General features: G+C 44.0%; 1 protein-coding gene across 21 annotated transcripts in view; it reads right to left on the bottom strand.

The window, feature by feature from the left end:
• Nucleotides 1–15,759, bottom strand: part of ABI1 (abl interactor 1) — a 295,046-nt gene that overhangs the window by 42,414 nt on the left and 236,873 nt on the right. For 7 of the 21 annotated variants that reach the window (XM_078663412.1, XM_078663415.1, XM_078663422.1 and 4 more), the window contains exon 7: nucleotides 12,919–12,999. The exons of 8 other annotated variants lie outside the window; for them this stretch is intronic. In XM_078663412.1, the coding sequence (XP_078519538.1) occupies nucleotides 12,919–12,999 (81 nt within the window). Of the gene's footprint in view, nucleotides 1–7,833; nucleotides 7,924–12,918; nucleotides 13,000–15,759 lie in introns of all 21 variants that reach the window. 6 more of the 21 variants (XM_078663409.1, XM_078663411.1, XM_078663417.1 and 3 more) reach the window with 2 other exon arrangements.

The following is a 15,759-nucleotide window of genomic DNA, read 5'->3' as shown; positions in this document are numbered from 1 at the left end:
GCTCTGCATAGACTGTAAAGCAGTACCTCCGTAGAAGCGGTGGATAGCCCACGGAAGTTGCAGTAGTTTGAAAAAGAGTACATAGCACTACCTGACCTACGCTGGCTTGTAGGTGAGCTACAACATTCACACAGTAATGCTTGGTGAAGGTGCATGGTGTAGACCATGTAGCTGCCTTACAAATGTCAGCTATGGGAATGTTTCAGCGAAAGGCCATGGTGGCTCCCTTTTTACGAGTGGAGTGTGCTCGGAGTGAAACAGGTAAAGTTCTTTCGGCCTTAATGTAGCACATCTGAATACATTTGACTAAACATCTGGCCATGCCTGATTTGGATACTGGGTTTCCTTTATGGGGTAGAGAAAAGGCTACAACAAGTGGTTTACTTTTCCTGAAAGTTTTCGTTCTATCTATGTAGAATATGAGCGCTCTTTAGACATGTAAGGTATGAAGGACTCTTCCTGCAACTGAATCTGAAAAAAAACTGAGAGCTCAATGTACTGACTAGGGTGGAATAGTGGGACTACCTTAGGTAGGAATTTAGGATTGGAACGAAGAACTCCTTTGTCTCTATGAATTTGGAAAATAGGTTCTTCTAGGGTTAAACCCTGGAGCTCACTAACACGCAAAAGTGAGGTAATGGCAACTAAAAATGCCACTTTCCGGGAAGGGAACGAGGCAGGGATGCCCCTTGTCTCCATATTTATTTGCCCTTGTGATGGAGCCACTGGCTGCATGGGTGCGAATGGACGCACAGATCCAGGGCTTTGAATGGGCTCAGGGATTGTCGGACAGGTTTGCATTGTATGCGGATGATGACGTCTTCCTCACAAATGTGGACAGAACGGGGCCACGCTCCTGCGCATAATGCACATTTTTGGGGAGACTTCTGGACTTTATATGAATCCCCGCAAGGCTACATTGTGGATGCTCGGAGGTAGGGAAGAATCAGGCACCTGGGCATCGTCGATCCAGCTGGCGGCGGGAGGACTTAAATATTTGGGGGTATTTATAACACATGTGCCAGCAGTTGCTTGGGAGCGCAACCTGGTACTGCTGTGGGAGCGAGTATGTGAACATATTAGGACCTGGTCCCGTATGCCACTATCTATGGCAGATCAGCCATATTTAAGATGGTCGCGCTCCCTGCCTTCTATATCAGTTACAGAACCACCCATATCCGATTCCCCCGTTGGTTTAGGCAGGTAAATGCGGCTCTTGGGCAGTTCTTGTGGGACGGGGGCAAGGTAGGTGTGGCCCTGCGGACGTGCTTTTTATCCACTTATTGTGGGGGACTGGCGACGTCAGATATCCTGTCATATTATCAGGCATCTCATTTGCTTGTATTGAATGAATGGTGGTATGGCGATCGGGAGGACCTGGCATACGCAGTCGAAAGGTGGCTCCTGGGAGATCACTCGCTACACAGGGTTTTATACTCTGCATCACTGCGGGGATCAATGCCCTCGGCAACGAAGGTTGTGTTCCAGATCTGGAGGCAGGCATTGCCTAGGATGGGGTAGTGGAACACACTAACGCTGGAGACTCCCCTCTGGGATAATGGGTGTTTGCCACAACTAGCTCTCTTGCAGGGATTTCGGGGCTGGGATCACACAGGGATATCGGACCTGGGCGATGTCATAAGGGGTCCAGTATTGAAATCCTTCCAGGACCTTTACGCGGAGTTTCAAGGTCCCAATTCTAAAAGTACCTGCCATTTCGACATGCTCTGCTACCCAGTCTGGCGGGATTGGAGTCTTTGGCTGAGTTTAGTCCCCTGAAGGCCAACGTTTTTATGGGAGAACTCCTGGACCATAAGATTTTCAGGATATATCAAACCCTGGTTATCCACTGCTCCTCCACGATACAGAAACTCCAGGAGGATTGGGAGGGGGATTTAGGCCCCTTGGAGGAAGAGGACTGGGTGGAGGCCCTGGCTGTCCCACGAGGAGCGGCCACAGCGGTGCGCCTGCATCTGGTTGAGTTTAAATACCTACATAGGGTCTATTATACACGTATGTGTTTATGGAGGGCGGGTGCGATTGCCTCCCCTGCATGTCTCAGATGTGAACGAGAGGAAGGTACATTAATACACATGGTTTGGCAGCGTCTCTCCTTAGATCGTTTCTGGAGGGGAGTTTTCAATTGTTTATCAGAGGTGCTGGGATGGTATCTACCTCGTTCGTAGGAACTGGCGCTCTTACACTTTATGGAGGGGATAGGCGGCAACGTCTATAAACGCCACTTGTTGTTGTTGGGTCTTAAATTAGCCAAAAGAGACATAGCGATGGCGTGGAAGGCACCAAGGCTCCCTGCATTAGCCGCATGGAAGAATGCCTGGACTTTTACATGGGCCTAGAGAAAATCCACCTTCATCGCCAGGGGGTGCGCCCTAAAACACTTTAAAATATGGAAAGGGTAGGCAGAATATGGAGCATTGCTTCTAGATCCGGTTCCAATAGAACGGGACCCGCGTTTATAAGATTGGGCTCGTAGGGGAGGATTCAGGAAGAGGGGTGGGTGGTGGAACCCTGGTGGGCATCTTTATTCTAACATTAGAATGGTTCTGTCTAGAGTGGGTGTATAGTGCGATCAGGGGAGGGGGTGGGTAGATTTGATTGTATTGCCTTTAATTTTTCTTGGGTACTACTCTGCAAAATGTCAAAGTCAATGATATATGTTCAAATTGCGAGGTTAAGGGTTTTGGGGTCTGGGTGTTGGATATATACTTGATTCTGAGTGAGAAGCTAAAGCCTGTTGGGGAGCCTCTTGTGTGGAACTACTGAGAGATCTAGTAGTGTTGTGAACCAGGACTGACATGCCCAAGTGTGAGCTACAAGGATCATGGTGAGAGATGACTGCCTGAGCCTCGGAACCGGAAATGCAATGAGATGAAGAGGTGGAAAAGCATAAGCAAATCTTCCTGACCAGCTCATCCATAGTGTGTTGCTTTTGGATAGTAGTTGTGGGTACCTGGAGGCGAAGTTTGAGCATTTTGCGTTTTCTGGTGTGGTAAAAATGTTGATCAGAGGAAACGCCCCATTTTTTAAAGTAGGGAAGAAGGACTTCTGGGTAGAATTCCCATTCAGTTGCTGCATCCTGCAAAGCAGGTCTGCATAGTTGTTATCTGTTCCCGGATGATATTCAGATAACAGGTGAATGTTGTCATGAAGAGCCCACTACCACATGGTCTGAGACATGTGTCAAAGTTATGTAGACCATGTCCCCCTGTTTTTTGAGATAATACATGGCTGTTGTATTGTTTGTCCGGACTAGGACAGCCTTGTGAGAGAAGCGAGGAAGGAAAGCTTTCAGTGCAAGGTAAACCTCCCTAAGCTCCAAGTAGCTGATATGTAGAGTGGTGTTTGGCATCCCAAAGACCTTGTATTGTCAAGTCTTGTAGGTGGGCACCCCAAAAAGTCTGTGATGCGTACCCGGTAAGACTGATGTGAGGAACAGAGTCCAGAAAATGCAGCCCCTGTAACAAGTGGCTAGTGTTTCACCACTGCAGAAAAAGGTGAGTGTGGCAATCTATCAATACTACATATTCCAGGTGACCCGGTGACTGAGACCACTGGCGAGCTAGATATTGCTGCATGGGACCTATGTATAACCTTGCAGGGGGGAACTATGGCAATGCAATAAGCCATCATTCCTAACAGAAGCATGACAGTCTACTGTGAGTGTGTGGTTTGGCTGGAAATGGTTAAGAGTTGCCTGAAAGTTCTGAACTCGAGCAGGATTGGGGTAGGCTAATCCTAAGTAAGGTTGAACTTGTAAAGGTTGAAGGTAAAACTTGGGGACATTGATATTAAGTCCCAGTCTCTTAAGTTGACCCACTGTCAACTGTGTGTGTTGTTGGTACTCCTGGAGAGTGATTGCTTTGAGGAGGATATTGTCCAGATAAGGAAATATGTGGACATTTTGTCTTCACAGATGTGCTGCAATCACTGCCAGGCATTTAGTGAAAACCAAAATGGAAGCACTTTGAACTGATAGTGTTTGTCTCCTATGATAAATTGTAGGTATTTGCAGTGCGCAGCGTGTATTGGTATGTATGGTATTGGTATGCATCATTTAAGTCTAGTGACGCCATAAAGTTACCCTGTTGCTTAAGAAGAAGCAGAATTACATCCTGTAGAGTGACCATATGGAAGTATTCCTTTAGTACGTACTGATTTAGAGGTCTGAGATTTAAGATTGGTATTAGAGACCAGTCCTACTTGGGAATCAGAAAGTATAGGTGAATACTCTTGAACCCTGTAGTTGAAGAGGAACAGGTTCCATGGCCCTTTTGAGGAGAAGGGCTTGGACCTCTTGTTTGAGAAGTGTTAAATGTTTGTGAGATAACCTGTGTGTATGGGGTGGAATGTTGGGCAGTGTGGTAATGAGCTCCAGAAAATAGCCATGTTGGACAATGTCCAGTACACATTTGTCTATGGTGATGGAATTCCAGACATGGTGCAAAAACTGTAGTCTTCCCCCGACAGTTGCTGTGTGGTAAGGTTGGAGGTAAGTTTAGGTAGTCACTGTATGGCAGAGGGTGTTGCTCCGCATGCGGGAGGGGCACCCGTGCCCCTTACTATGTTGTTACTTCCTCTGAAGGAGCCTCTACAATAACCCTTGGTGTAGGGGGATTGATTTTGTTTCTTTTGACAAGTATGTGTGGAGGTAGATTTATATGCCCCTCTGTAGGCTGGGCGACAAATAGAGCCTTTAGATGTGGAAGTTTGTAACAATCCCATCGCCTTAGCTGTATCAGAGTCCTTTTTCATTTTATCAAGAGTAGAACCTGCCTGCGCCCAAAAAGATGTTCTTTAACAAAAGGCATATTTAAGACTGTCTGCTGGACCTCTGGTTTGAACCCAGAACACCTAAGCTATGAGTGTCTTCTGAGAAGGACACTGGTATTAATACCTCTAGCTGCTATATCTGCTGCGTCGAGGGCACAGCGATGGAGTGATTTGTAATGGACTGTCCCTCTGTGACAAGTTTCGGTTTGTGATGTTCTTCCAGAAGGTACTGGAAGAGTTCCTCAATCTCGTCCCAATGGACTATCGTAGCAGGCTGTGAGTTGCAGATACACCAATGGTTGACTGCCTGTGACGACACCCTCTTCCCAGTAGCATCTATGCGTTTTCTTGCTCTTTCAGGAGGGAGGTTATCCCCTGTGGCCTGACTGCTTGCTCTTTAGATGCAGTCAGGTGGTACTTGACATTGGATAAACAAGGGGTCGGAAGTCAGCACTATTGTTTTTTGTCCACCAGAGGGTTGATGACCTGGGCATGGACTGGCTCCTTAAAAATGTCCTCGGTATGTCTCATCATGCCAGAAAGCAGAGGCAAAAATTGTGTGGGAGAGAGGGTGTCAAATAGGAAGTCCTGTTCTAGGGATTCTTCATGCAGGTCAACGTTATGAAAAGCTGCTGAGATAGAGATAACTTGTTGGAAGGAAGTGGTATCCTCAGAAGGGAAGGGGTGAGCTGGATATAGGGCTGGATCATTTGGGGTATTGGGATCTGTGTCAGTTATCCCAAGGGTCAGGACAACCTAATGGCCCCCCTAGTTCACCAGTGTCTGAGTGTGATGACCCTTGAGGTGAAAAGTGGTGGTGGAGAGTGAGGAGGGAATGGCGACGGAGAAGGCAGGTTAGGAATAGTATGGAAGGCATGGTAGTTGGCACAGTCCTTCATTTTCTTTTTGGGAGGAAGAGGAATAACAAATGCCTCCTCAAATGTTAATTTCCTCTTTGGGGGCGGACACGCAAGGATCCAACCAGTTCCCTCCTGTTTTTGAAATTTTTTTCTGACGAATGTCCAGTTTTTCCATAATGGGTTTCACATGAGGCGTGGACGCCGATGATGCTTTTGAGTCTTTCAGCTCCAAAGGTTTCAGTACAGAGGTTTTTGGCTTAGAAGTGAGGTGCTTAGTCAGCACCGAGGAAGATGGGGGTCGGCCGCTGTTTCGGTACCGAAGATCGGACCGGTACCGAAGCATGTTCTTGGTCCGAAGAGGTTGATGCCCAAAGCTTGGCTATCGTAGAAATGTTCAGCGCTGGGCCCGAGGGATGGGCCTCCAAAACAGTTTTTCAGAACCCACCATGGCCTAAAGGCAGTGGTGGCCTGGGGACCTCTATTTGAGGGGGCCCAAATTATTTTTGGCTGGCTTAAATGGAGGAGCGTGGCCGGGGTCATAGTACTTATGCGCTGACCAGATGGTATTTCCAGCATCTCCTTATCTACCTCCAGGTCGGAACTAAAGCTTTAGAAAATTGAGAAAGCCTTCTCTTCCTAGTTGGTCGCTCCTCTAGAGCGTGTTATTCGCTGAAAAGGTTAGGAGTGTCTTCTGTGGCTTTCTGAGACATTTCCAGACGCCGAGTCCTTAGATCCTAAAGGGTTTTCTTGAAGTGAAATGCCTTACATGCATAGCAGTCCGCTTCCTTATGGTCGAACGAAAGGCACACGTTGCACACAAGGTGTTGGTCAGACAACGCGGGCAAAGCCTGAAGGGTTTATGTTCCATTAGAAACACATTTATTTTTCGATTGAGCCAGTGACATGCAGAAAGGTCGGCCAATAAGGGCTGTGCCCGAAGTCCGAACCGACGAAATTGGAATGTAGTGCAGAAGTGGGAAGCGTGATCGAAAACAATACCATAAAGGACAGTAGAGAAACCGAAGAATCGTACCAAACTGAGACGAAACAGGGAGTGGAGGCACACACGTTCGAACCAGATGGTGGAGAAAAAACAATCTAACAATGAATGATCTCATGACTCAAAAGATTTCTTTGAAGACAGACAACTTGCACAACTCCAGACCCAGCACTAGATGGCAGGAGTATGCAGATCATGTGTATCTAGAGCAACACAGGCCATCAAACACAGTCTAGTGATATCAGTCACTAGATCAAAAATGTATTTATTTGGTTCACTGAACAATCATTCACAAGCAAACATTTAGATGCACTATTTTCATTTGTGGAGGAAATAGTATGCATCTGGGTTTTCATCCAACTTATCCATTGAGATCTTTGTGCTATTTGTTGTTACTGGTTAAGATTTGTTCTCGAGAGTATGGACAGGTGAAGCAGCAGTAAGTGCTTCTGGGACTGAGATTCCTTGCCTGCCCAAGTAGGCTTATTAGAGATTTATTTTTATTTTTTATGAGATGGATAGTACGAGTCAGATAGTGTTTGTGAAATTCTGGTTGGTTTAGGATTATGTTTTGGTTAGGTGTTAAAACAGACTTTAGTTCTGTTGCGATGTAGCATGGGTAATACGAAATCTGTGTGTTTGGTGGAGTATGGCTTTCTTTTTTGTTTTGCACTTCAATGGGTGGGGGGTACACCTCCACACCTAATGGTGATGTATTGGATAGCGATTTTACACAAAGAGTTTTGATTTCTTTCAATACTGTGGACTCTTTGCAAATCGACAAATTTAGAAATCTACTCCTAAAATGCGAGCAGAAGCAGAATTTTCAAAATGTCCTTTGTGAAACGGGCCCCATACTGTTTTATTTGATTTGCATGACTTTAATAATAGCTATAATTTCTAACCAGAAGTTAAACATGGGCAACAATGCTCGCCAATTTAAGATAAATCTTGAATTTGACAGGTCTTAATTCGTCTCTTGTTCATTTACCGTTGGAGGCATTTATTTCATAACAAATAATTCAGATTAGAACGTGTTAATTTAAACCATATATCCAAACCCAGTGATCCATTTGTAAATCACCTGTACATGCAAACCATTTTAAAATCCCAGGAAAGGCAATGTTAGTCCCTGATCAAACAAGGTAGAAGAAATTAGGTCAACACAGATGCGAATCTCACCTATCATACCGCCCATACCAAAGAGAGGTGGCAGAGGTGGTGCTGGCGGGGGAGGTGGAGCTCCAGTAGGAGGCGGAGCAACCATTTGTGCTATTAAAATAGGTTACATTTCTGTTAGGTCATGTTCAAAAACATATTAAAGTTGATTTGCAAACATTAATTGAAAGAAAAATGTAGGTAGATTAATGGCAATTGAACACAAAGCAGATGTTTTTGTGATCTGTTAATCAAAATCAAAAAAGGCAAATTGTTTTAATACATGTAGAAACCTGTGTGATCATTTTAGCGGGGTGCGAGGAAGGCAGACAGGCTGTTCAAAGATGTAGACTTAATGTCCAGCTCTGTTAGATAGTATTGGTAAAGAAACCACATGTGAGAAGGTGAGGAGAAACCACTCAGTGGACCAAAAGGTTGGTTTTCTATTCCCTTCACTTTTCGGCAATACAGTCAAAGTTTGATGTCTACATTTATTTCATGTAGGGTCGAATTGGCAACAGTATAACATGCAATCCATAAATTACATAGCATACAATTAAAACCGGAAATGCACTGGTTTAGTAAACTAATAGTACAATAAGCAAGCCAGATTATACAAGCAGAATGGAACTAAAGGCAGTTATTGATTGGGGAGGAGTCAGAAGGCCTCAGTTGGAATGGAGAGTCCTCCTTCACTCTGGTCAATAGCTATCTAGAATACCCTTCTCCTTAGATAATAATGTTATGGCAAATCAGAAACTTGGCGTCCACTCCACACAACTATTTGCTAGTTGTTGCGTTATTTTAAAGGACTTTATTGGTGGAAGATTACATGAACCACACTCGTTTGTGTTCCTCTTTTAAGTCTCAGGTATCTGTTTGCCTACCACTACTCACAAACAACTAATCAGTATGCTATGATCTACTATTCTTTTGGTCATATGAATGAGTAAGAAAATGTATTTGGCAGTTTTGACAGAATCCAACCCTTCAAGGTTAAATTCACACAACGGAATGTTAGGAAAACATAATCTTCAAATCCCAGTAAGCTGTTTCCACAGAAAACGCTCTCAGTCATGCCAACAGTAAAAGCAAAGAATGTTCTCAGAGGGGGCGTGGCTTGGCCGGCTGCAAGAAGGCCGCATTCTAAGTGGGCTCTGACGGCCAAGCTTATCATTCCGCTAGGCATCTGCACGTCTTCTGCACCCTAAAGTGCATTCCTGACTCTGGGCGACCGGGGAACCGCCTGCACGGTTCCCAGTCTTCCTACCTGGCTCCTCAGCTGGCCGATGCTGGGCACCCGATCCCGGGAGGGCCGCTCCTACTCCCTCCAGGGCTGCGCGGGCCCGGGTGCCCCCCGCGCTGTCGACTGTTGGACCTGTGTCTCCCGGCTGCTGTTACTGTTGAGTGGCGCCGTCCCTGGGGTTGCCGCTGGTGGGGTTGGGGGCCGCTTGCTGCACGGCCTGGTCCGGGGTGCCGCGGCCTAGTCGCCACTTCTCCCACTGCACCCTCTTCAGCCACCTGTGTGTCACTGGTGCCCGCGACCGGCTAGGGGAGCGGCGGACCCCTCGCATCTCCATGCCGGCGTGGGCTCTGTGTGGTGCGCGTCCTCTGCCCGCCTTCGGCATTGCCCAGCTGCGACAACGTTTTGTAAACCAGCTGCCCCTACTCTTTTTTGAAGGTTCGTAGCTCCTCTATTGGGGGGGTGGCTTGGGTGTGGGTTACTGTGGGGGTTCCCTACTCCTCAATTGGGGTTGTGGCTTTATTTCGCCACTGTATGATTGTTTGTTATTGTTGCTACATGTATGGTTCTTCACACTGCACTGTGCTTCCTGCATAGCTTTGCTGCAAGTCTATCTCTGTCCGCATTCTGTCTCGCTTTTATTTTTACACAGTATTGTGATTTTCGATCTGCTTCGTTTACACTCATTGGACATGTAATACAAGTCAACGTGTTGCTCCACTGGTTCTCTTCTCACCTTATAAGTGTTAGGAATCGGGTCAGTCCCTTCTCTAGTACCTTGCTGCATCATCACATGACTTACTCACTTACTATTAAAGGTGGTGTTTTCCATGACTCCCTGCTTGGTTTCTTTTCCATGTTGGGTTTTTGAGCTCCTGGTTTTGTTTTCCGGCTCCCAGGTCTGGGAAGTCTCCGGAGGCTTAATTCCTTGTTCACGGGCTCGTGGGCATCGATTCGTGTAACCCCCTGACGCTTCTGTTCCTGTTTCCCTTGGGGCTTTCTTGTGTTCGTGCATGGATATGTTTGGGGGTCACTGGGCTCAGTGACCTATGCTTTGCTCTACCGCCACCTTCATTGAGCATTTTCTGCATGGGGAGACGTGTTCCGCGGCTCTGTATCTTTGAAAACAACTATCTACACGCGTATGCGTGTATATCGGCAGTGTAAACATTCGCGTCTTCTGTATCCGCTCAACATCGTTAGGGGGGACCCAGGGAGAGCCAGGCGCGAGCTGGTCTCTCCCTGGGTGCGTTCGCGCGAGAATCAGGTAAGCAGGTGGGGTTGATTGGGGGGAGGTAATAAAGGGAAGTCAGGCTGGCGGTTGGGCACGGCGTTAGCGGGAGGCAAGGGAAGGGAGGTTCTTTTTGCCCCACCCACCCTCCCTTTATTCCTTAGTTAGGTTTTACTTGGCGGTGCTCTAGGCGCTGCTCTGGTCTTCGGGCCTTGCCACTTTTAGGACAGGTGTCTTTGTTCTTTTAGGAGGCGGTTTTTGCTAGTGGGGTGGGCAGCCTGGAGCGGGTTGGCCATCTGAAGGGTAGCTCGTTGGGTAATCCTGGGGGTATTAGTCAAGAGTTAGTTTCGGGTTCTGTTAGGTAGGGAGTTTAGGCATAATGTGTAGGTTGGAATTTTATGATATAAATAAATAATGAATATGTTCAAGAAATGTATTATGCACCTGTCTTAAAATAAAGTGGCCTTTCTTGCTCCTTGAAGAAGTGTGGACAGTGATTTCTTGCGCGAGAGGCGGTTTCGGGCCGTTTTACGAAGCCTGTGATTATCCGGCGTTCGCGGCGCCGCACGCTAAGGACATCGTTTTTGCGAACACTTGTTGGACATTCTGTTTTACTGGCAACTAACCGAACTCTGTGGGGGGTTTTTGTGTCTATGACTTTTTCCCCCCCCAGTATAACTAAATAAGAAACGGGTGGGAGAGCGTTTCTAGCTTATTTTTGATTCTCCATTGGAGACAACATCCCATCTCACGACAGCCAGCACTCCTTGGGGAACTACTCGCCTGAATCCATGGTAAGGGGAGTTCATTTTGTCTTGTGTATAATGCAGTCTGGTTTTAGTATGATGGGAGGGGTTCTGTCTTAAGTTGTACTGTACCCCTTTTTTGTAACCCTGTGTCATTTCCTATAGGTGCTGCTACTAGAGTGCTGTCTAGAGTCCTTGGTGGTGCTACGGATCATACGGTGTTGTCTTCCCAGTCTATCCTTGTTTTGTTTCTCCCACCCCCTCCCTGTGCTCCCCTGTTTGCTCATAGTGTTTAATTCTGTGGGCTGCAGCGGGGCAGTGGTAGAGGTTTGGGCCATACTTCGCTCCTGCAGTGTTCCTGGCATTAGAGGTGGGTAAAACCTAACAATAAGCTGCTCCCCCCTGTGGTCTGGTCTGTGGGGCGCTGTCACTACCTGCCGGAGTGCTCCGCCCTCTGAGCCATACCTGCCCCTCAGATGCTCACGCGCCTCTCCTGCATTCCTCTGTGGAAATCCATAGAGCGCTGTCTCTATCTGCTTGCGTTGCTCCCTACCCGCGCTATACCCTGCTGCCCCCTGACTCCCTGGCTCCATATGTGCACTGTGCTAGTCTGCGTAGCTTGTCGTCCGCGTTGCGAGGTGCTGCACCCTGACCTGCCCCAGTACGGCTGACATCGTCTGCTGGACTTGGAATGTCCGGGGCTTGAATGTTATTTTATTTATTTTTTAAAAAGATAAAGATAAGGATGTTCTCAGAAGTTCTACTCCTTGAAACTTTACTCTTGACAATCACTTGCAGGATGTATGGGCTCAAGACTATATCTCAAACACTTCTGTACTAGTCAAAAGACACGTTCAATATACCACATGAACGCATCTTCCCTCCCATTTCCTATGGTTTTAAAGAAGTGCAACAGCTAACTTTCAGTAGATGTCATAGTTCACTACAGTTGCCTGGATTTTGTGTTTTATGTTGACTTCATTTCCTTTTATTGGATCTTTGCACAGGTACAACAAAGTTCCTTTTTTGTTCTAATAAACAATGGATTATCTATGTATTACAGCCTGAGCAGGCACAATTTGTCCAATTTACAAAAGTCTTTGTGCATCTATGTTCAACTTTGGTGCATAAAGGCAGCAATCATGGAATTTTTCTCTTGCAAATTGCATAAAACTATGGGAAAACAGCTGTAAAGTAAATTTATAGCATTTGTAACCACAGGAGCAAACTGAACAGTCCAGTGGAGAATCACTGCAAAATTCAGAGAACATACACAAACTTAAAAATTTACAGATATTCTCTAACATTGTGCAAATACATTCCCATCTTGGAAGCTAATACGAAAGTACTCCTGTAAACTGCAGGAAATAAAGATGGGGATGCGCCATATCTAATAAGGGTGTAGAGGATTGGGTTTCTTCGTTTATCATTTACTCTTGTGGAGCACTGGAATTACCCTACCTTCAGCTGTCAGATTCTTTAAGGGCCCCTTGGATTCTTTGCAAATCCTACAACATCAGAAATTAATTTCTATCTTGGAAGTACAAATATGGGAATAGAATTCATACTTGTCAAAACGGTACTGTCCTTCATGAATTGGGCCCTACTCTGTGGGTGCAAGACCTATCTTTTCAATTCTCACCAGTTAAGTCTAAAGCATGAATTTTCTACAGGTTTCAATCATGCACTTGTCCATACTCTGAAGCATTCATCACATAACAAATTAGTTCAGAAGAGAATTTGTTAATTGAAACCACAGATTAAACCCAATGATTCATTTTTAAAATCACCTGTACATGCAGGCTGTTTATCAAAACCAGATGAAGGAGAAGTTAATTCCTGATCAACCAAGGCAAAAGAAATCAGGTCAGTACAGTTATAAATCTCACCTATCATACCGCCCATCCCAAAAAGAGGTGGCGCCGGCGGGGGCGGTGGAGCTCCAGTAGGAGGCGGAGCACCCATTTGTGCTATTAAAATAGTTAACATTTATGTTAGATCATGTTCAAAAGCAGATATTGGCCAATGTTTAATCATTTAACATATGGTACTAAAAACAAAATCATATTCTAGGAAAATATTTTTGAGTAGATAACTCAACAAAATAGGGACTTCTATTACACACTGCTATGATCCAATTAGCAAGATGGGAATTGTCAAGTGTTTTAATACAAGCAGAACCCTGTCATGTAATTTCAACAGGGAGATTTGAGAGAAACCAGTTAGTCTTAGTACTAAACTCTATATGCGGCTCTTAGGAATGTGTTATCAAGGACTGGTGAAAAAAAAGCACCAATGTGATAGGAACAGATGAACCAGATGTGATTTTCCAGGTTTGCTTTCTTTTCCTTTTATGATAGTGAATGTTGTCTATCCTAATAAATGCAGTTACATGTATGATCCAAATCCCAACAGTGAAAAAAATCAATCTATAATTTATACAACATATTATTAAAAAGATGGCAGCAAACTAGTCTAGCATTGCCAGTACAGTAATTAATCAAAATTGTTTAATAGGCAGGGTGCTGCTGGTAGTTATGGATTGGGTTGAGACAGCTGGCCCCACTTTTAACCCTCGTCAATAACTACCTATTTAAACTCTTCCGCCAAGGTAGTACTAGTTCTGTAAGTCAGATACCTAAAATTTAGGGTACACTTTACACAATTATTTGTTACATGATGATCTTTTTCATGGCACTGCGTTGATGGAAGGCAACATGAATCTATCTGTTTGCATTGTATTAGTTACAAGGCTCCACCAATTTATTTTATTTTGCTTTAGCAGCTATGAGCCTTCCGTTAAAATACATTGGAAGAAAGGACTGTTTTGAGGGTCACAGCAAAGGCTGAAATCAGATTTTATTCAGAACAAACAATTGGTTTGATGCCAATGTTGTTTTAGGCAATGTGGTGACCTTTAGAGAAATTGCATAATGTGAAAATTGTTGATAGCCTCTTGGGGATTTGATTCAAGGTCTTTCCGAAAACACAGCTTTAGCTCCCGATTTTTCATGGAAATTACAGTTAATTGTCCTAAAAAATAAGTGAATTCTTTCTGTATATTCATACATATCTTCCTTTCTGTAAATTCACATATCTTCCTCATCCATCCTACAAAAACGAATGAAATATTGAATTCCAAAGCAGAAGTTGGTCAGATGATTCCACACGTGAACACCATGTTGCTGGTATAGAAACAGTCGAATTTATAGCATTGCCTGTGGAGCAGGCAGCAGGAAATCAGCAAGCTAAGGAGCTTAATTTTATAATTTATTTAAGATACTGTTTCAGAACTACTTGTTTCAAAGCAATGTGTGTAAGTTTTTAAAGGGCTGGAAATAGAGAAGATCCCAAGCTACTCCCTACATTAGCTCTCTACATCTGCTTCCGAGACTATCCGTCATCTCTCATGCAATACCTCAAACATTTTAAAATCTGGAAAAAGTAGTATTTAGCAGTCTTCCACTGTGTGGTATAGAAGTAGATTTGTTAGGCGGTCAGACCTTCAAAAAGAATTGTTGCTTAGACACTTACATTTAGTTTTTGCAGCTCCCATTACTTTTTTCCAAAACCTTTCTGATGCATCCCCTTTCTTTTGCATTAAAAGGACAGTGTCTTTAAACTAATTTCAATGTGCCTAATCATATCTAAATAATCATTGTATACCAAATTAATTGTTACATTTTTAAAATAAGTAACATTCTTAATTAAACAGGAATATAAAATGCTACAGGAAAACTCTTGCTGCATGGTTGGATCATCCTACACCTAATGTTGAGTAAATTATATTCATAGTTTCTAAGACAAAAGAACAACCCATCCTTTCTTTTACTTTTTCCACAGAAAACTGTTCCTGCTGCAGTATCCTTTGAAAACTCCAACGTACTTCATCACCTAACTTTGTACTTTTTTATACTTCACAGTAAACACACTGATGTAACAGAATAAATACTGTGACAACTTTTTGTGTGTTTTTGTTTTTAATGATAAGAATGTTTCTGGTTAGAAACATTGAGTATGTTGTCAACAGTTTACACTCTTACATTTTCCCAATTTGTTGCACATTTAGACCATCCAAGGGAAATACTGCTTGGTAAAATATATAGTAAATGCAATTCTTGAAATAACCACCTCTTCCCATAGGTTTGTCTGAAAAATGAAGTATCTATTTTCAAAAACATTGAAAACGTATTTTGAGTGTAAACATTTGCGTTAAACACAATAAAATGTACTTACAGAATGATCACTGGAGTAGATAACTACACAATATTTAATAATAAAGCACATTTTTACAAGCCAGAATACTTTAAATATAAAGGTTAAAAACATGGAAAGATAATAAATAGTGCCCGGATCCTTTACTACTAGAACTGTTATTAGTACAGATATGAACTACTTTCATCTAAACATTCAGCCTGCGGCCAAAGACAATGAGGGATTCTAAAGCAATCTTACCCAAAAGCATACCTCCCAGTGCAGGCACATTTTGTAAGCTCAGCAAGCACTATAGTTAGGTATTGCATCTCTAATCTAAACAGGAAGGTGCTACAAAAGTAAGGTTACTAATGGGCCTCTAATGTAGGCTTACAATAGAAGCTTACACCACAGATGTATTGAAGAGAAAATTCTAAATCAATACAAGAGGTAGTATAGTGTTCATCTAAATCTTAGATGACTTCTTTCTCTGAGTGCATTTCTTTAAAGACTCAATCCACTAAATCGAGTAGCAC

The sequence above is a fragment of the Lissotriton helveticus genome, chromosome 10 (genome assembly GCF_964261635.1).
Source record: "Lissotriton helveticus chromosome 10, aLisHel1.1, whole genome shotgun sequence".
Lineage (NCBI taxonomy): Eukaryota > Metazoa > Chordata > Amphibia > Caudata > Salamandridae > Lissotriton > Lissotriton helveticus.
Note: the sequence above shows the minus strand (reverse complement) of the source record. Positions and strands in the feature narration are given on the sequence as shown.